General features: G+C 44.4%; 1 protein-coding gene and 1 non-coding gene across 3 annotated transcripts in view; both read right to left on the bottom strand.

The window, feature by feature from the left end:
- Positions 1-12,346: 12,346 nt before the first annotated feature.
- CPA4 (carboxypeptidase A4) overlaps positions 12,347-21,876 on the bottom strand; it is a 31,339-nt gene continuing 21,809 nt past the window's right edge. The window contains exon 11 of one of the 2 annotated variants that reach the window (XM_023207817.1): positions 12,347-14,011. In XM_023207817.1, coding sequence (XP_023063585.1) covers positions 13,824-14,011 — 188 coding nt within the window. In that variant the 3' untranslated portion in view covers positions 12,347-13,823. The remainder of the gene's footprint in view (positions 14,012-21,876) is intronic. The other variant, XM_023207818.1, reaches the window with a different exon arrangement.
- Positions 17,120-17,223, bottom strand: LOC111539870. Its single transcript, XR_002730820.1, has one exon. It is a non-coding gene; the product is annotated as a small nucleolar RNA U13 (small nucleolar RNA).

Below are 21,876 nucleotides of genomic sequence, written 5' to 3'. Positions count from 1 at the left end.
TCACTGAAATGCTTCTTTTAACATTTCCGGTAGAGCAGATAGGCTGGTGATGAATTCCCTCAGTATTTGTCTGCGAAAATATTTATCCTTCACTCTTTTTCTTTCTCTCTCTCTTTTTTTTTTTTTTTTGTTAAGCAGAGTCTCGCTCTGACACCCAGGCTGGGGTGCAGCGGTGCAGTGGCACCATCTTGGCTCACTGCAACCTCCACCTCCTGGGTTCAAGCTATTCTCCTGCCTCAGCCTCCTGAGTAGCTGGGATTACAGCCGTGTACCACCACGCCCAGCTAATTTTTGTATTTTTGGTAGAGACGGGGTTTTGGCATATTGGCCAGGCTGGTCTCAGACCCCTGACCTCAGGTGATCATCCCGCCTCGGCCTCCCAAAGTGCTGGGCTTACAGGCGTGAGCCACCGCGCCCGGCCTCACTTCACTTTCTGCTTGCTTGCATAGTTTCTGACCAGAAGTCTGCTGTGGATTTTATTCTTGTTCTCTATTGGTAAAGTGGTAAAGTGTTCCCTCTGGCTCTTTCAAGACTTCAATTTTTTTTTTTTTCAGTTTAATTATGTTATGCCTAGGTATAGTTTCTTGGTATTTATCTTTCTTGGTTTTCTCTGAACTTCATAGATATGTGTTTGGTATCTATTAATTTTGGAAAATTCTCAAGCATATTACTTCAAATATTTATTTGGCTCTTTTCTCTCTTCTCCTTCTGGCATTCTGATTACGTGTACATTATACCTTTTGAAATTGTCCTCCAGTTCTTGGGTGTTCTGTTCTGGGTTTTTTCATCCTTTCTCTTTTGCATTTCAATATGAGCAGTGTTTTCTTCCCCCCTTCAGTTTCACTGATGCTTTCCTTGGCTGTCTCTGGTTTTCCAATAATGAGCCCATCAAAGGCATTCTTTGTTTCTGTTACAGTGTTTCTGATTTATAACACTTTCCTTTAATTCTTTCTTAGAGTTTCCATCTTTCTGCTGCTTACATTACCTGTCTGTCTTTTCCCTTAGAACACTTAACACAATCATTGTTATTTTATTTTTATTTATTTTACTTTTTTTCTAGAGACAGGGTCTCACTATGTTGCCCAGACTGGACTCAAACTCCTGGGCTCAAGCAATCTTCCTGCCTCAGCCTCCCAAGTAGCTGGAACTTAGGCATGAACCACCACACTCAGCTCTAATCATTGTTATTTTTAATTCCCTGTGTGATAATTCCGGAATCTGTATCATGTTTGAGTTTGGTTTCTTTTTCTCTTCAGACAGCTTTTGCTTTGTTTTGTTTTGTTTCTCCAGAGACAAAGTCTTGTTCTGTTGCCCAGGCTAGAGCGCAATGGTACTATCATAGCTCACTGCAGCCTCGAACTCTTGGGCTCAAGTGATCCTCCCCAGCAGCCTGCTGAGTAGCTGGGACTATAGACACGTGCCACCACACCCAGCTACAGACAATGTTTTTGATTTTGGTTTTGGGTTTTGTTTTGTTTTGCCTTTTAATGTACCTTGTAAATTTTTTTTGAAAGCTGGACATGATATATTGACTAATAGAAACTGAGGTAAATAGGCTTTCAGTGTGAGACTTTCTATTAGTCTGGCTAGGAGTTGGGTTGTGCTTAATGTTTTCTGTAGTTATTGGTGCCAGAAGCTTCCGATTCCTCAGGGGTCTTTGGTTCTGTCTCCCCAGCTGTCTTTTGGTTTCCCTAAGTACTCCTCTGAGAAAGTCAGCATCTTCCAGTTCTTTCAGCTTTAATCCAGTTTCATTATACCTCTTGGTGTGGTGGTAGGATGTGGGGGGAGAAAAATGTTCTATCATCTTATGATTATGAGATGAGCAGGTCTCTGGGCTGTGACTTTCACAAGTGTTTCTTAGTTATTTCCCCCCTCTCTGGGGTGAGACAGGAATATCGCAGGGGACTGGATTTGGATAATTTCCCTTCCCCCAAGTAGACAAGGCTCTGGTAAAGTCTTCTCCTAGCAGAGTAGGCCTTTGTCATGAAGAACACTCTGGGCATTTCAAAACGGTCACGTTTCCTCCACCCTGCCAGCAACACCAGAGACTTTTTCTTGGTTCTTCATTATGAGAACCTGGTGGAGTTCCTAGAGGTAAGATCCACAAACATATCGGGGGAGCCCCTAAGGCTACAGGCCTCCGGGAGTTTCTCAATCTCAAGCAGGTTCACACTCAGCCTTCAATTGCATCAAAATTACCATGTAAGTGTTTTTACCAGCTGATGGCTTTAACAGTTTCTGCTCTAGGTACACAGATCACAGTTGTGTACCTGGAGCAGAAGGTTGGCCTGTCTCTCCAGATTTGGGGGTGGCAGGTGCCTTGGGAGTTCAGTTCTCTGATAGGTCTGAGAAAAGCCATTAACTTTCAGCATATTCAGCGTATTTCTTGTTGAAAGAGTTTCCAAGTTCTTTACATGTCAGCACTAAAGCCGGAAGTCCCCAAATCTTTTATAATAGGCAGTGAGCCTAACTGCCCTTTGCTCTAGAAGGAACATTACTTTTATTATAATGGACAGTAAAGAAATCTGTCCTTCACTCCAGAGGGAGATATTGTCTATCTTTCAAGGTTGTTTGTTCTTCTAACATTCTTGAAAAGATCATCTGGAATTATCTAGATATGCAGAAATATAAAAGGCCCAAGGAGAACTGTCTCTCAACAGATGTAAAAAACACTGGGAAAATGGTGCCAGAAATAGAGTTTAAAACGGTTGTCCTCAACCTTGGCAGTCCATTAGCACCACCTGGATGGATTTTTATAAAACCAATGCCCAGAGATTCTGTTTCCATTGGTCTGGGGTAAAGCTCCAAGCGTCAGTAGTTTTTAAAAGCCCCTGTGTGATTTTAATGTATAGCCAAGGTGGAGACCACCTGTCTAAAAGTTGATGAGGTGAGATATAATTAATAATATATTTTTTACCTCAGTGCTTCCCAAGCTTTGCTGTGCATGTGAATTACCTGGAATTATATGCAATGCAGATTCTGATGCAAGAAGGTCTAGAGGGGGGCCAGAGATTCCGTTTCTGACAAGCTCCCTGGTTTTGCCTGAAATTGTCATTCCATTTGAGCAGCAGGATTTTGGCTCACTGGAAACAGACTTCTCATTATAATCTGTGTCTAGTGCTAAACTTGCATCCTTAAGGCTTTATATAGATATACATACATATAGATAGATGATAGATGATAGATAGATAGATAGATAGATAGATAGATAGATAGATAGATAGATAGAGGTGTGGATATGTTCAGGAATGTATCATGTAGGGAAGGAGAAGGTAGCCTGACTCTGGAAGATGATTCTTGCAGTAACAGTAAGGCCCACATGTATACATATGTAACAAATCTGCACGTTGTGCACATGTACCCTGGAACTTAAAGTATAATAATAATAAATTAAAAAAAAAAAAAAAACAAGGAAGGCCTGTCCTTTCCCAGGACCACAGAAATACCCTAGGCATTGAGATCATGAAAAATTTGAGAGATGCTTCCGGATGTTGAAAACAAAGATTTAGAACACAGGGCCGTCAAGTCCTAAGTAACAACTTCCCTCTGAGCCTTACATTGCTCAAGTATCAATGGTAGCTGTTGGTGAAGAGTATTTGGATCCAAGTATCAGAGAAATAAAAAGTAAAATCTTAGTATTGCTGGAGTAAAAGCCCTTTCCAGTATGAGTGACCCAGAAGAACACTGACCAATGTTGTTTCTATTTCTTCTATTGGGAGTAAAGGAAACAGCTCTGGCCATCCTCCTCCCGATTTCCTGATTTAATTTCCAAAGGTTATGATACGGTTGGCCTCCACGACAGCAGAGCTGGCGTCTGGGCCTTCCCATCTCTTTGCAGTGCTGGCAGCAAGAGGGAAGGAAATACCCTCTTCCAGGGCCGGCACTGCTCATGCACAGGCCTTCCCCGGCCCAGCAAAATGTCCACTTTCCAGCTTGAATGAGTCTCTTTCTGGCTACACGTATCTTTCATTTGTTTTCCAGAGTAAACAGAAGACTCCTAGATAGGAGTCAGGTTCCAGAGAGCCCATAAGGACGTACAGAGACATGTCTGTTAAATATTGATTGTATTGGTGGCCCTGGGGCAGGAGGGAGGGAGGAAGATCTAGTGCCTCCTTCTTTAATGTCTCTTTAACCAAGTTAATACCTGTCCACCCACCAGCTGCCTCTGGAAGCATTTTAGAAATACCACTTCACAGCCGGGCGCTGTGGCTCACGCCTGTAATCCCAGCACTTTGGGAGGCCGAGGTGGGCGGATCACGAGGTCAGGAGATCAAGACCATCCTGGCTAACACAGTGAAACCCCATCTCTACTAAAAATACAAAAACAAAATTAGTCAGGCGTGGTGGCGGGCGCCTGTGGTCCCAACTACTCGGGAGGCTGAGGCAGGAGAATGGCGTGAACCCGGGAGGCGGAGCTTGCAGTGAGCCCAGATCGCGCCCCTGCCCTCCAGCCTGGGCGACAGAGCGAGACTCCGTCTCAAAAAAAAAAAGAAAAGAAAAAAGAAATACAACTTCATAGTGAGGAGACAGACACGTTATCCTTTCCCACCGAGCCTGGTGTCTCTGAGTTTTCTAATACAGATTTGCTGAAATGGGAACAGGAGGTCTTTGCTTTTCCTGACCTCTGTGTGTCTCACATCCATCAGAAAGAACAATGCCACAGCGAGGTACTCAGAGCTGAGGGAGGAAGATTGCTGCAGCCGGTGAGCTAAGCAGAAAGAATATCCCTGGCTTCTTTGGGATCCGATGTGGACTTGGTCCCGCTGCAGGTACTCATTCAATACCTCTTTATGATGCACCATTGTGTGCTTAGGTGCTGAGGATTCTCAATGACTAAGACCTTGGCTCTGCCCATGAAGGGCTTATAAGCCCAAAGCCGAGGTTAATGGTAAAGCTAGGCCGAATTGCTTAAATACTCAAACAGAATACATCTGTTTGCTTGTTGAGAGAAGTGAACATTTTGTCATCCAAGGATGTGAGAGGCTAACAAAGATGGGGATAGGTGATTCTACAGGCCATGAATCCCTATGAAAAGACATAAAGTCCCTTGGCTGGATGCGGTGGCTCACATCTGTAATCCCAACACTTTGGGAGGCCAAGGCGGGCAGATCACAAGGTCAAGAGATCAAGAGCATCCTGGCTAACACAGTGAAACTCCATCTCTACTAAAAATACAGAAATTAGCTGGGCATGGTGGTGGGCACCTGTAGTCCCAGCTACTCAGGAGGCTGAGGCAGGAGAATTGCTTGAACCTGGGAGGCAGAGGTTGCAGTGAGCCAAGATCACGCCATTGCACTCCACCCTGGCGACAGAGTGAGACGCTGTCTCAAAAAAAACAAAAAAGGCATAAAGTCCCTAAAGGTTGGAAATAGTCTTCAGCCCATTCCAGATGTTTTGCATTAAAATATTAGCCATAACTCTCCTGATGGCAATCCTGAGCCCAGACCCATAGTGGGAGAGCCTATAGGAACAGCAGGATGCCCCTCAACCGGCGAGGGAGACCTGGCTTTTGTTCTCTACATTCCCTCTCATCAGTGCACAACTGAAAACTAAAAGGTTTCAGGAGCCAGGCACAAAATACAAAAGTGTGAGACCAGAGGGACTGCAGGAGCTATGTGTATTTTAAAGGCATTCAAATTCAAAACCAAAGTCAGCAAAGCATCTCCTGCCCTTTTGCTACCTTAGCAACAATCTGTAGAGCCGCTCCTGACAATCTGCTTCGCCATTTCCATCGCCTTAAGTCTGGGCATGTCCCTTTGTCTCTTCAACACTTCAACTGCCTCAACAGTTAAATAAGGATGATAATACCCAGCCTGCATCTATCACCGGGTAATTGTGATAATTTAATTATCCAATAGCTATAAAGCACTTTAAAACTATAAATCACTATAAAGCTGCAAGCAATTTAACCAATACCAAGCCTTTCTTATCTCTGATTATTTAATTTATGCTCTGTCTCTCTTAGAACGTAGGGACATACATTCCAATATATTTTCCAAACTTCCACTGATAATATTGGTTGGAAAAAGTACTTTTTTCCTGTTGCCCTGACTTGTTGAGAGCATGGCTTCTGCAACTGTTACCCGGCTGTCCTGCAGCAAATCATATCAACAAATATTTACTAGCTGCTGAGCTAAGCCTTGTAGGAGATACAAAAAAGCATGAGATTCACTTTCTGCACTAAAGGAGCAAACTGTCCAGCTGAACCACAGAACCTGTGTATTCTAGAGAAGGAAAAAACGCCTGTGCTCCCTGGATGCCCCCAATATACCTGAAGCTTTACTTCAAATACAAGAAACAGCTGGTGTTCGTGATTTAAGGCTCAGTACAAATAGCAGAGAGAATTTATTTTACAAGCTGCCTGGGTTGGCAAAATTCCAGAATTCATCAAACAGAAAGATAAGGATGATGATGATAATGATAAAAATGATTCTGCATAATGAGTCTTTCTATAGTAACATAAAAGAAGCGCAATCTACATAGGACATTCCAGAGTTGAAACATGCCCTCAACATCACCCAAAACCGATTTACAAGAGGGCCTTTCCAAGATCTGTAAAACCCAGTGACCCCCTATGTTTGACGTGGTTGTGTTTGGAAGCTGGACCTACGAAGATTTCAGGCAGTGATCCTTTGTCTTAATCTCATAAAGGAAACTCGATATCTATAGAACCTGGGAAAAATCCCAGAGAAAGAACCCCAATATCTCCAAACCCAAATAATAATAAAAATTACTTAACATCCAGCTAGTATTTTTCTGTGATCTGTTGAGATCTTTGTTATTACATTTCATGAACAATCTGAAGCAAATAAGTCTCTCACTTTAGGGAAAATGCTGAAGACCTAATTTATAAATGAATTTCCACCACTCAGTGAGAATAATTCTTTTTTGTTTGCTTGCTTGTTTGTTTTTGAGACAGGGTCTCACTCTGTCACCCAGGCTGGAGTGCAGTGGTTTGATCATGGCTCACTGCAGCCTCAACCTCCTGAGCTCAAGCCATCTTCCCATCTCAGCCTCTCAAGTAGCAGGGACTATAGCCACCACACCTGGCTAATGTTTGTATTTTTTTGTAGAAACAGGGTCTTGCCCTTTCGCTCAGGCTGGTCTCAAACTCCTGGGCTCAAGCAGACTGCCCACCTTGGCCTCCCCAAATGCTGGGCTTACAGGTGTGAACCGCTAGGCCCAGCTGAGAATATTTCTTTTATTTTTTATCTTTTTTTTTTTTTTTAATTTCACTTTAAGTTCCAGGATACATGTGCAGAACATGCAGGTTTGTTGCATAGGTAAACGTGTGCCAGCTGAGAATAATTCTAACACATACCAAGAGCTTCTACTGCCAGGTAAATAACTGAATGCTTTAATATTCGCTTAGTTAATTCTCTTGATAAGTCATTGCAGACACTGTCGTTATTCTTTTAACGATGAGAAACTGAGGAGCCCAGAGGTTATCTCATGGGCCAAAGTCATACGGGTTGGTGAAAAAGTTGGTCCATTCCACGGCTTTCCACCACCTGTGACCCAGAATACAGAAGTGGCTATGGTCTGCTCCCTGCCTCCAGGGGGCTGCAGTCCAGTGAAGGGCTCTGGTGTCAACTGGACAACAGCTAATCCCAAAGATACCCCTCATTCTGTCAGCTACTTCACAAAGATCTTCTTTTGGTCCCCAAAAGAATTGGGTGCAAGACCTGGAGGTGGCTAGGAGAAACCCCTCCTTCCCAGTACTGCAAAAAAGAGAACTCAAGACATTTTTCCTCATTACTGATAGATTATACTTTTTCTATCCTCCTTGATGTCTTACTGGTGGAAAATTCCCTACAGACTGATTTGATGAGGTATGAAAGCCTTTCAAACTTAAATGTGCTTCAGAAATGTAAGTCGCTACCAGGCATGGTAGCTTATGCCTGTAATTCCAGCACTTCGGGAGGCCAAGGCAGGAGGATCACTTGAGCCCAGGAGTTTCAGACCAGTCTGGGCAACATAGAAAGACCCCATCTCTACAAACGATTTTTTTTTTTTTCTTAATTAGCCTAGCTACTCCGGAGGCTGAGGTAGGAGAATTGCTCGAGCCTAGGAAGTCAAGGCTGCAGTGAGCTGTGGTTGTGCCACTGCATTCCAGTCTAAGTGACAGAGGAGAGATCCTGTCTCAAAATAAAAAATCTAACCCACCTTTTTCACATGTTTTGGGGAAGTAAACAAAGAATACAAAGAATAAAGTTAAGAATAGTTTATATTACTATCTTTCCTAGCTTTCCAAATCTAGACAGGCTCCTCTACCACCCATCACTCTCCTGACAGCAGTCTGTTTTCTTTTATTTATAGCAGCTCTCCTCACCCAAATTAACTTCTTAATTTAGTTACTTGAGTACTTTACTTGAGTACTTCAACTACAGTGAAATTTCATGCAATAACAGATTTTGTCTTCTTGTTTGCAATAATAAAATAATAACACTGTCTCAAGAGCCAGGTGTCGTGGCTCGTGCCTGTAATCCCAGCATTTTGGGAGGCTGAGGTGGGAGGATTACTGCAGCCCAGGAGTTTGAGGCTACGGTGAGCTATGATTGCCCCACTGGACTCCAGCCGTGGTGACAGAGCCAGACCGTGCCTCTAAAAAAAGAAAAAAAAAAAACTGTCTCTCGCACATAGTAGGTACTCAATAAATGCATGTTGAATAGTACAATTTTCGTTTAAAATTAGTATCTTTATAAACATTTTTAAAATTGTTTTTCAAGTCCATAGGAATAGATTAATTACAACCCATGGTTAGTGGCACACCCTTCATTGATCTATGCATGGTCCTCCTTTTTTTTTTTGAGACGGAGTCTCGCTCTGTCACCCAGGCTGGAGTGCAGTGGCGCGATGTCCGCTCACTGCAAGCTCTGCCTCCTGGGTTCATGCCATTCTCCTGCCTCAGCCTCCTGAGTAGCTGGGACTATAGGCGCCGGCCACCACCTCTGGCTAATTTTTTTTTTTTTTTTTGTATTTTTTTAGTAGAGACAGGGTTTAACTATGTTAGGAAAGATGGTCTCGATCTCCTGACCTTGTGATCTGCCCGCCTCGGCTTCCCAAAGTGCTGGGATTACAGGCGTAAGCCACCGCACCCAGCCACATGGTCCTCTTTTAATTATTTATTTAGCTACTTAATTAGGTTTTTTAAAAAAATCATATAATAGGCTGGGTGCAGTGTCTCACACCTGTGATCCCAGCACTTTGGGAGGCCAAGGCAGGAGAATTACTTGAGGCCAAGAGTTCAAGACCGACCTAAGCTACAGAGGGAGACCCTTATCTCTACTTCAAAAAAAAAAAAAAAAAAAAACACGTAATAAACACCTGAAAAAAAACAGAATCTAAAACAAAAGCTAAGGTTCATCCTCTAACCACAGGACCCTGTCTCTCTCTCTCTCTCATCCTTTACCTCTCTCCATTTGAAGGAATCATCATTCAGGAATCCCAGGTTCTTCATTTCCTGTTACCTTAGTCTCCCTAGAAGCAGAACCCGAGATGGAGATTCTTTTTTTTTTTTTTTTTTGAGGCGGAGTCTTGCTCTCTCGCCCGGACTGGAGTGCAGTGGCGGGATCTCAGCTCACTGCAAGCTCCGCCTCCCGGGTTTACGCCATTCTCCTGCCTCAGCCTCCCGAGTAGCTGGGACTACAAGCGCCCGCCACCTCGCCCGGCTAGTTTTTTGTACTTTTTTTAGTAGAGACGGGGTTTCACCGTGTTAGCCAGGATGGTCTCGATCTCCTGACCTCGTGATCCGCCCGTCTCGGCCTCCCAAAGTGCTGGGATTACAGGCTTGAGCCACCGCGCCCGGCCTGAGATGGAGATTCTTATGCAAGTGATATGAAGGGGAGTGGTCTCAGGAGGCAAGTGAAGGAAACAGGCGGGGCAGGAAAAAAAGGCTAAGCAAGGATGACTTGCCTGAAATCATCTGGAGCTCTAGCCCAACCCCATGGGAGCTCGGGAACATTTGTTGTGACAAAGCGTTGATCTCACCTTGAAGCAAAGAGCTAGCTATGTGTACTCCTGAGCCAGTCTGTCATGGGTGGACATTTGGGAGGATGGTAAAAGAAAAGTCAGGTGCGCAGCATCCTGCCTGAGGCAACCCCCATTTGGCCAAGAGCAATTCTCTAGAGAGGGACGTAGCCCTGAACATTGGCAGCCAATACTTAACAGCCGCTGGGATCTGTGCATTCAGCCAGGAAGTGGGGTCTGGACATGTCCACTATGGCTTGCTTCTCTTTTTATATAGTTTCATCAAAATTTGTATATGTTCTTTAAAAGTATGCATATATTTTTTTCAGGTGTTTGGATCTTTCTATAAGGGAACTCATACTAAATTTTGTTTTGACTATTGTATAATAATATCTCAGTATGTGAATGTACCACACCTTTTCACCCATTCTCCCACTGATGGTCTTCTGAGTTATTTTTTGGTTTTTTTGTGAACAATGTTGCTATGAACATTCTCGTATGTCTCCTCTTGTACAATTGCAAGAATTTCTTGAGGTCATGCCTAGGGTGGAATAGCTGGATCATAAGGTGTAAACTCGAGAAGATAATGTCAAACTGTTTTGTAAAGTAGTTTTACTAATTCAGCTGCCCACCAATAAGGTATGAGACCCTGCCACTCACATCCTCTCCAACTTTTTGATTTTTGTAAATTGAATGAGTATAAAACAGCATCCCATTGTAGTATTGATTTGCATGTCCTCAATCACTAATCATCCTTTTATATGTTGATCAGATATATCTGCTTCTTATTCTTTTTTTTTTTTTTTTTTTTTTTTGGAGACAGGGTCTTGCTCTGTCACCAAGGCTGAAGTGCAGTGGTGTATCATAACTCACTGCAGCCTCGAACTCCTGGCTCAAGCAATCCTCCTACCTCAGCCTCCCAAGTAGCTGGGACTACAGGTGCATGCCACCACACCCAGATAATCTTTTTCCTTTTCTTATAGAGACATTGGGGGCGGGTTCTTACTATGTTGCTGAAACTGGTCTCAAACTCCTGGGCTCAAATGATCCTTCCACCTCAGCTTCCTGAGTAGCTGAGATTATAGGTGCTTTCACCACACCCAACTAATTTTTTATTTTTATTTTGTTTTTATTTTTGTTGAAACAAGGGTCTCACTTTGTTGCCCAGGTTGGTCTCTAACTCCTGGGCTCAGGCAATCTTCCCACCTCGGCCTCCCAGAGTGTTGAGATTACAGGCATGCACCACCGTGCACGAACTGTGCTTCCTCTTATGCAAAATGCTTGGTCAATTTGGCGCATTTTTCTATCAGCTTATCTGTGCTTTCTTTATTGATTTGTTGAAGTTCTTCATGCATTCTTTGTCTGTTGTGTGTATTAGGAATATGGTGAGCATCCTCTCTTGGCCTTTAACTTGTTTTCTCCCTTTCTATAGTATCTTTTAATGAACAAAAGCTCTTAATTTCATTTTGGTATCTGACATTTATGTCTTGTTTAAGCAATCTTTCCCTTGGCCTGGTGTGGTGGCTTACACCTGTAATCCCAGCACTTTGGGAGGCCAAGGTAGGAGGATTGTTGAGACCTGGAGTTCAAGACCAGCCTGGGCAACATAGCAAGGCCCCATCTCTCTATAGAAAGAAATAATAATAAAATTTTAAAATTAATCTTTCCCTTAAGGAATCTGAAGGATAATCTCAATCCGAGGGGACTGACCACAATTAGGCCCAGGTTACAGGCCAGCCACAGAGGCAAGCTTGGTTATGCTCGCCAAGGCACGGCCCTGTCTGAGGCAGCCCTAACCAGCCAGCACAAGTGACCAGCTGGCTGACTGGCAGGTGTGCTCTGGCTACAGAGCTGGATATATTATGCTATTAGAGCTGGGTGCTGTTAAAAATTCTAATCATAGACTTTAATTAACTTTCCTTGCTCTGACGCCCGCTCACTAAGCAACCTTCTGATTATAATTTGGCTTCCCATGTATCTTGCCTACAGGGAAAGAATGTACTGCTCAGGCCGACGTGAGGATCCAATCCACTCAACAGTTACATGCCACGATGTAAATTAATAAATTCGCATTCTGATTTTATCATCTGCCTCATCTGAGGTCTATAGGCGTGAGTCAGCATCCCCTAGTTTAATCAACATGGACACTGAGACTATCAAGCTTTTGAGCTGAAAAGCTAAGAACTAGACCCAGGACCACAGTGAAATCACCAAGGTAACATTGCCCTGGAGGCCCCTTGGCCTGATAAAGGAGGACTTCTTACGTGTCATGCAATACAGACAGGGATTAAAGTCGACTTCTGACATTATAAAGAGTTGCATATTCAAAACCATGGCTTGGTTCCATTCAGGTGAAGGCAAAGAATGGAGATGATCATGAAACTCACATTGAATATTTATTGGCTTATAAGCACACACCAGATGCTGTACAAATCCTAGGGAGGAGATTAAGATTTACAGAAATGTTTGGAAAAAGCGAAAAAACAAAAACAAAACAACAACAACAAAAGGACAGATGGTACGTGCTGAGGTGAAATGAAACAAGAGGCAGCTGGTTGATGAATTCTTGCTCTACTTAGGGACTCGCGGTCCAGGATACAAAATAGACAGACACACACCACACACACATAAACCAGGACAAGGAAACACAGGATACACCACAGCACAAACGGAAACGTGCCAGGGCGGTGACATTATCCAGGCCGGAGGGGTGATTTAGGACCTGTAAGATGAGGCCTAGAGCTTTGAAGTGAGTTCAAAAGGCAAAGAGGAGGTGAGCCCATTAGGACAGATGGGGATAATCTCACCATCCTGCAATTTAGATGGTCACTTCAGCCAGCCTTCCTGGGTGAGCAGTACCTACAGTGACACGGATCCCCTCCCGCCATCCTGGTCACACTGAATAACAAAGGGAGGAGAGGGGTAAGAACTGTAGTATGTAGAAATTCTCAGTGCAGTGAAGGGAAGTGAACTTCTACTTTGTATTCAGGCCTAAAAAAGGAGGGGAGGGGCCCAGCGCCGCGGCTCATGCCTGTAATCCCAGCACTTTGGGAGGCTGAGGCAGGCAGATCACCTGAGGTCGGGAGTTTGAGACCAGCCTGACCAACATGGAGAAATCTTGTCTCTACTAAAAATACAAAATTAACCGGGCATGGTAGCGTGCGCCTGTAATCCCAGCTACTCGGGAGGCTGAGGTAGGAGAACTGCTTGATCCCAGGAGGCAGAGGTTGCGGTGAGCCAAGATCGAGCCATTGCACTCCAGCCTGGGCAACAAGAGCAAAACTCTGTCTCAAAAAAAAAAAAAAAAAGGACAGGAGGGAGGGAAGAGACCTTCACTGATACCCCTATGAGATTTGCTGCTCAAAGGAAAATATTTTCCAGGAAGACTGAGAGAAATTAAAGGAAATTCTATGTCATCTTTGAGAACCATCTGAAGACAAGCGGTGTCTCCCACAGCGCCACCAGAGAAAGGTCATTGGCTTGGCTAGATGTGGATGAGGCTAGAGAATCATCTCAGATTTTCTTTGGTTCTAAAAATGAGGTAGAGAGAGACATGCCGCCCAGGAAGGGGTGATGCTAAGTGCAGCTGCCCAGCCAGCAGGGTGGAAGGAGAGACAGACAAAAGGCTCATCAAAAACAGCGGGACCAAAATTGAGCAGGCTGGCAGAACCACTCCTTGCAGGGACACCGCCAGGACACAAGACTCCAGGGAGCTGGCTGGAAAGGGGCAGGCCTGTGTGCTCTACAAATCCAGAGGGCTCTGACTCACACAGGAAGGAATGGCCTCCTTTAACAGTGGCCTCAGTGGGTGCACGTGTGGCTACAAATAAATGTAGACAGAGCGGGGCCGTCGCCTAGTAAAGGTTGTCCCGCACGTGCTCCATGATGGTCTTCAGCCCCAGCCAGGTCTCCTCCGCAGTGGGGATGATCTGGTTAGCTGGCAGGAGGAAGCCATAGGTACCGGTATCTCTCAACTCAAATGTGAATGCAAATTTGATGCCATTATCATACGCCCAGTCGATGCTGCTCCCGCTAGCTGGATCTGTAAGTCGGAGGACAAAACACTCTTGAAGCCCAGTTCCCTCCTGGGTTAGATGGGAAAGGGCCAAGAACTCTGCCTGCCTGGGGTTCCTTCAGGAATCCAGAGTTTGATCCTCAAGTCATCAGTCCAAATCATCAGCCTGATCCCTATGTCTCAGACTATCCTGCATTGGCCTGAGGTGCACGCTGGTCTCAAACCAAGAGATCTGAAACCCTTACTCCCGCCTTATTACTAACTTACTGTGTCCGTCCTGTTGGTCCCTCAAAACCAATCTCTATAGAGAGAGAGAGTATAGCAGGCAGCCTCCAAGGTAGCTCTAATGATACTTGGATCCTAGAAGTCAAGTCTTTGTGCAGCTCCCTCCTACATTAAATAGGGCTGACCTCACCAGTGTAACTGACAGGATGCTGCAGAAATGAAGCCGTGTGACTTTCAAGGCCAGGTCATAAAAGACACTGTGGCTTCTGCCTTGCTGTCTCTTGGATTACTTACTCTGGATAAGCCAGTTGTCATTTGGTTTCATAAGGACATTCAAGCAGGCCTCTACAGAGGTTCATGGTAGTGAGGAACTGAAGTAGTGAATGGAAAAATGCAAGCTGATATGGTTTGGCTGTGTCCCCACCCAAATCTCATCTTGAATTGTAGCTCCCATAATTCTCATGCATTGTGGGAGGGACCCAGTGGGAGATAACTGAATCATAGGGGTGGTTCCCCCATACTGTTCTCGTGGTAGTGAATAAGTCTCATGAGATCTGATGGTTTTATAAGGGGAAACCCCTTTTGCTTGGTTCTCATTTGCTCTTTGCCTGCTGCCATGTAAGACATGCCTTTTGCCTTCTGCCATGATTGTGAGGCCTCATCAGCCATGTGGAACTGCAAGTTCATTAAATCTCTTTTCCTTTATAAATTACCCAGTCTCAGGTATGTCTTTATCAGCAGTGTGAAGATAGACTAATACACAAGTCTTAGGTTGACTGTGACCCTGGAAGGCATCTTGACTGCAGCCTCATGAAGGATCCTGAGCCAGAGCCATCTAGCCAAACCACTGAATTCCTGCCCTACAGAAACTGTAAGAAAAAGTATGTTGATTGTTTTAAGCTGCTAAGTTTTAGGATTATTTTTTTAACATTACAAAAGAGAATGGATACAGAGAAGGCAGCACAGACCTTGGGACTTCCCTTCACCAAAAGGCTTATGAAAGGCAAGAGGCACATTTTTCTGCTTCTTCCCAAACTCTACTAGCTCAGAACTTGCCTAAGAGTGCAAAATATAGATAATTCTTTTCTTTTTTCCTTTTTCTTTCTGAGACAAAGTCTCACTCTGTCACCCAGGCTGGATTATGCCACCCAGTGACATAATCACAGCTTATTGCAGCCTTGACCTCCTAGGCTCAAGTGATCCTCCCACCTCCCAAGTAGCTGGGACTGCAGGCACATACCACTATGCCTGCATAGTGTATGTAAATAGATACAAATTTATCTATTTGTAGAGATGGGGTCTTACTATGTTGCCCAGGCTGGTTTCAAACTCCTGGACTCAAGTGATCATCCCACCTCAGCCTCCCAAGGTGCTGGGATTAAAGGTGTGAATCCCACGCCTGGCCTGGATGACATTAAATAATAAAACGATGTCAATAGCAGCTACCATTTGTTGAGCATCTATCATGAGCCAGGCATTATATCAGACACTTCACATTTATGATCTCCTAATCTTTAAAACCTCAGTGAAGTAGGTTTTATTGTCTTTGTTTTACAGATGAGGAAATCCAAGCTCAGAATGGATAATTCACCTAAGGAAATACAGATGGAAAATGGCGGAGCTGCAATCTAAACCCAGGTCCATCTGATAATAAAGCCTAGGCTCTCCTCAACCAGTGAGTAAAAAACAAGCCTGTTACCTGGAAATATGGGTGTTTTGGCTTTTCTGTGGTTCCTGAGAGCTGTGTGATTCCTGAATAGCATTTGTGATTTTTCTAGGGATGCTTCCAGTGAGACGCCGTGCTCCCTCCCTGTGTGGAGGGAGCCTTTCTCTACCTTGAGAAAATACTGAATGAAAAGCAATGGTACCAGAAGTTTCTAGAAGTTACTTATATGGCAAGTGCAAGTATTTGAGAACACATTTGAGATTCAGGAAGGAGGCAAAAAGGCTTCTGCCGAGCAGTCAAAATGACAAACTTTGTAAACTTCACTTTATTTGGGTCCCTGCTCAAAGTCTACCTACTCTTTAAAAAAAAAAGGGAACATGCTATTAACGCTGTTCTGCACACTGTATTTTTCAGTTAACAATTGATGAGTATTCCCTTTTAGCACACATAGATCTACCTCATTCGCTTAAGGACTGTGTAGTGCTGCATTGTGTGAACGCACCGAATGGTATTTATCCTGCATTCTCTATACGGACATTTTAGACACTTACAAGGGTTGGGGCTCAGAAAGTGGTACCCCAAAGACTGATGTTTTGACATGCTGAGAGCCCTCAGAAGCCGACTCCAAATCAAGGTCCCTCTAACTTCTTATTCCCCATACCTGCCCCACTACCAAGCACAGGGAGGGACTGTCTCTGTCTTTGGAAATTTCCTCATCTGACTGAGAAAGTGTCTTTCCAAAAGAAATGCAATTGTCTTAAACAGCCTCCCTAGAGGTCTCATCAAACAACCAAGAAAGATAAACCACCAGAAGAGATGAGACTGTGAATCATCACCACACCCAGACAGACTTCATCTGTTCTTCTGAGGGCAGCTCCAAGAGATTGCCTGGAGGACTTTATCTGCTTAATAAGACAACCTTTGTTCCTGTGCAGCTCTGCCCCTCACCTTCCTGTAATGTCTGCCTCCCACCTCCCCAGTCCATACATCTCCTCCCTCCTGTATGAAAAAGGGTGTACAGGCTTCTGTGCCCCATTGGGTTACTGGGTAATCATTGTCTTGCGATTCCCCTGTGCCATGCACACTAAAATAAAATTTTTTATGCCTTTTCTCCTATCGATCTGCCTTTGGTCAGTTGATTTTTCAATGAACCTTCAGAAGGCAAAGGGGAAGTTTTCCCTTGGCCCCATACACATCTTTTGTGACTACAGATAATGCTGTCATGAACACCCTTTCTTCCCCCATGTCAGATGGGTAATGCACAAACATTGTAACAAGACTGGAGGAAGGCATATGTCACACATGAGCGTAAAAACTCAATCACCATGCTTATGAACTACAAAAAGTACATGGAACTGCCTTACCCATGAGTCAGATGAACCCAAAGAACTTGTTTCCCAGCCCTTCCTGGAGCAGAATCAGTGAAGAGGAGGGGAAAGGGTTGCTAGAGGCTGTTGGCCTGAAGCAATACAAGCTACTGCTGACACTCTGGCAGGAGAAAGGAGACATAAAACTCTACAAAGCAAACACTGGAATTAAAGAAGCAAAACAGGCCGGGACCATTTAGCAGAAGGTCTAAGCAGTCCAAGATGGCAGAGTAGGCCTTTAGCATATATGAACTGGGGTGGAGAAGTCCACTTACCCATGAAGAAAGGGGCTTAAATCTCTTCTCCATGCTCCGTTTTAGAAGGCAGAAGAGTGTAAAATCCATTTTAGAATTATTTTCCTCTAAAATGGTGATCTAGGAAAAGATCCAGCACTTGAAAGGGCAAGCGTTGACTGTGTATGTAGCACACACCATAACCTATGGTGTTGGATAGAGTGCTATTGTACAAAAATTGATTGCTTTTTTTGAAAAACAAGGAGGACAAACAAGGCCTATAAAGAATATGGAAGATGGGCTCTTAGAAAAGGTGGACATTTTGGCGGGGTGCCTTGGCTCACACCTGCAATCCCAGCACTTTGGGAGGCTGAGGTGGGCGGATCACCTGATGTCAGAAGTTCAAGACCAGACCGACCAACTTGGAGAAACCCTGTCTCTACTAAAAATACGAAAATTAGCTGGGCATGGTGGCACATGCCTATAATCCCAGTGACTCGGGAAGCTGAGGCAGGAGAATCACTTGAACCCTGGAGGTGGTGGTTGCGATGAGTGGAGATCACGCCACTGCACTCCAGCCTAGGCAACAAGAGCGAAACTCCATTTCAAAAAAAAGAAAAGGTGGAAATTTTATGTCTCCTGGACAGCCCTCGAGAGAGCCTTCCTCCTCTTCTGTTGGAGGAATCTGATGAGTATCTCCCAGTTTTGTAAGTTTATGCTGCAGAGGAGAGAGAAGAATGATGCAGGAGGACAAGGCCATTATTTAAGCTGGTGTTTGACCCAAAGGCCGGGACTCTGGTGATCCCCAAAGATCTTTGGAGAGGACGTCCTCAAAGGGCACCTATCAAGTCTCTTTTAACTGTCTTTGGCCCCTCACTCCGTTCTAATTAAGCAGAGGAGGGAGAAACTCTCCAGGTGTGTTGTCTGAAGAGTTCCCACTTAGCAACACTAATATCAAGAAACCATGAATTATTAATGGATTGTTGCTGCAATCAGCAACACAAACACCAACATCATCTGATGGCATCTGAAACAGAGACAAGACTGTTGAGATGGAGTTCAGAGGAGGGCCTGGGGGTGGATGAAGAATCTTTCTGAAAGAGGGGTTCTGAAGCGAAGCCAGTTGAGGATGAGTCCAGTTGGAGGGGAGAGTGGGTGGAGAGTTGAAGAGGACAGAAACGGCAGTGAGTTTGCAGGGGTTCTCAGGGTGGATCACCTATTGAGACACCATTATAGAAAAGGCAATAGAGGGGAAAGAAGGGCATGGTGGCTCACACCTGTAATCCCAGCACTTTGGGAGGCTGAGGCAGGCAGACTGCTTGAGCCCAGGAATTTGAGATCAGCCTAGGCAACATAGTGAGACCCTTTCTCTACAAAAAAAATACAAAAAATTAGCTGGGCGTGTTGGTGTATGCCTGTACTACCAGCTATTCAGGAGGCTGAAGTGGGAGGATCACCTAAGTCTGGGGAAGTCAAGGCTGCAGTGAGCCAAGATTGCACCACTGCACTCCAGACGGGGTCAGAGAGTGAGACCCTATCTTATCAAATTTAGAGAAAACAAAGGAGGGTGCCACCTTAGGGGGATCAGAGTTGCACCTGCCATGTTTATACAGCCATGCATCACTTCACAATGGAGGTATGTTTTCATCATCGTGCAATGTATTTACACAAACCTAGATGGCATCGCCTCCTGCACATGTAGGCTATATGGCGTAGCCTATTGCTCCTAGGTTACAAGCCTGCATGGCATGTCACTGTACTCAACACTGTTGGCAGTTGTAACACAATGGTGAGTATTTGTCTGTCTAAACAAATCTGAACATACAAAAGGTACAATAGGCCAGGTGCACTGACTCATGCCTGTCATCCCAACACTTTGGGAAGCTGACAAGGGAGGATTGCTTGAGCCCAGATAAACATCCCTTCAGGTATTTTCTTCTCACAGTCTACAAGATATGCTCAGCCATAAGGCATTCACCTCCATCTCATCCTCTCCCATGCAAGCCCTATATTCAATACTCTTTCAACCTTCTCTCTCTCTTCATAGATGCTACGCCCCAAATCCTGCCACTCTTTTACCTTCATTTTTTCTTTCTTTTTTTTTTTTTGTTTGAGACAGAGTTTTGCTCTTTTAGCCCAGGCTGGAATGCAACCTCCGTCTCGTGGGTTCAAGCGATTCTCCTGACTCAGCCTTCTAAGTAGCTGGGATTACAGGCACACACCACAACACCCAGCTAAAGTACTTCAGTAGAGACGGAGTTTCACCATGTTGGCCAGGCTGGTTTCAAACTCCTGACCTCAGGTGATCCGCCCGCCTCAGCCTCCCAAAGTGGGAGGACTACAGGCGTGAGCCACCACGCCCAGCCTCAACACCAATTTTAAACCCCAACCAACACTCGTGCTCTGATCTAATTAAAAGTTCTCTCACCATGTTTCACCACCTTACTTCCACTCACATAAAGGGAGCCCCAAATTAGTTTATAAATGGCAGCACATCAAAAAACCCACCCTCCAAGCAGGATATGCCATCATTAAGGAATAACATAATGATACCCACTCTCTCCACCTAAAAGAGTTGTAGAGGCTGCCTCCTTGCCTTTGGGCACATCCTCCAAACAGAATTAGTTGCTCTAATAAGAGCACTAACCCTAGCAAAAAACACACCAGTTAATTTATACACCGATTCTAAATATGCCTATAACATCATCCATTCCAATGCCCAAATTTGGAGAGAGCAGGGCTATCTCATGGCCGAGGGAACTCCTATCATTAATGGAAAACTAATCCATCATCTAAAGGCAGCTTTACTTCCAGAAAAGGTTGCAGTTATCCATTGCAAAGGACATCAATCAGATAAAAGCCACATTTCTTTAGGGAACTGTGAGGCTGACTATTGAGCAAAACACGTCTCAACCAATCATCCAATTCCCCAATACCTATTTCCCCTCATACAACATATCCCCTCCTTTTATCCTAAACACCAAATACAGCAACTAGTTAAGCCAGGGGCACAATTGAAACCCCCATACTGGTTCATACAAAACAAATTAGTCCCACCTAACCCTGAAAAAAACAACTCTTTTATGAGACATTCACAATCTCTTCCATAGTAGCCATTCCCCCCACATTTCATAAGTTCTCATATACACATAACCCCAGATATAAAGGAACAGTTAAAAGCCATTTCCCATCAATGTTCTATTTGCCAGAAAGCATCACCCTATTCCAACACTAAACCCCCTTCTTTCCCAAACCATCAAGCCAGGGGACACCTTTCAGGACAAGACCGCAAATTAATTTTACCCATATGCCCCAGGAAAAAGACTCAGTTTCTTTTAGTTCTGGCTAATACCTTTTCAGGATGGGTGGAGGCTTTTTCCAACAATCGAATTTCTATTGTTGCCTCCAAATTAATAACAGAAATCTTCCCCAGGTTCGGGGTGCCTCTTTCTTTCCAATCTGATAATGGCACTGAATTCATTTATCAAATTACTCAAACAATTGCACAAGCCCTACTAATGACCTGGAAGCTACACATCCCCTATCAACCTCAATCTTCAGGAAAGGTTAAAAAAATGAGTAACATTCTAAAAAACACCCTCACCAAGTACTCACTCCAAACACATACAAACTGGGTTACACTTTTACCTTTGGCCCTTCTAAAAATTCAGGCACTCCCACCTAAATCTCCAATGCTCAGCCTCTTTAAACTCACGTCCGAAAGACCACTCATCCCTTTTGTTCCACCTCAGAGTCAAGCCCCGCCTCTACCCATCCCTCTTATTTCGCCTCTTCTACATACCATCCGCCATTTTATTTGGGAATATGCTGACAAACGCCTGCCACAACCCGTAACCGACTCCACTAATCCCTTCCTACAGCCAGGAGACTGGGTTCTGGTAAAAGATCCCAGTCCTACCCCCAATTCCAACCCCCCCACACCTAAATGGAAGGGACCTTACCAGATCATCCTTACCACACCCACAGCAGCAAAACTCCAAGGACTCCCCAACTGGTTTCATTATACTTTTCTCAAGAAAACAGACTTCCCTTCACCACATACCCAAACAACCAAGTCTAAAACCCCTTCAGCCTTTTCTTGTGACTCCATAGGACCCACTTCCCTTCACCTCACCCGAATCCCGAAGAAAAAGGAAGAGAAATCCATGTAAGCCGCTTACGTCTCTTTCTCTCCCAAACTTTTCATCGCTTCCTAACCAACCTCATTACAGCCCTTACAAAATTCCCATTCTGGCCGGGCGCGGTGGCTCAAGCCTGTAATCCCAGCACTTTGGGAGGCCGAGACGGGCGGATCACGAGGTCAGGAGATGGAGACCATCCTGGCTAACACGGTGAAACCCCGTCTCTACTGAAAAAAAAAAAAAAAAAAAAAAAAAAAAA

This window comes from Piliocolobus tephrosceles, chromosome 8 (assembly GCF_002776525.5).
Source record: "Piliocolobus tephrosceles isolate RC106 chromosome 8, ASM277652v3, whole genome shotgun sequence".
NCBI lineage: Eukaryota > Metazoa > Chordata > Mammalia > Primates > Cercopithecidae > Piliocolobus > Piliocolobus tephrosceles.
The sequence above is the reverse complement of the archived record's forward strand: the minus strand, read 5'-3'. Positions and strand labels throughout refer to the sequence as shown.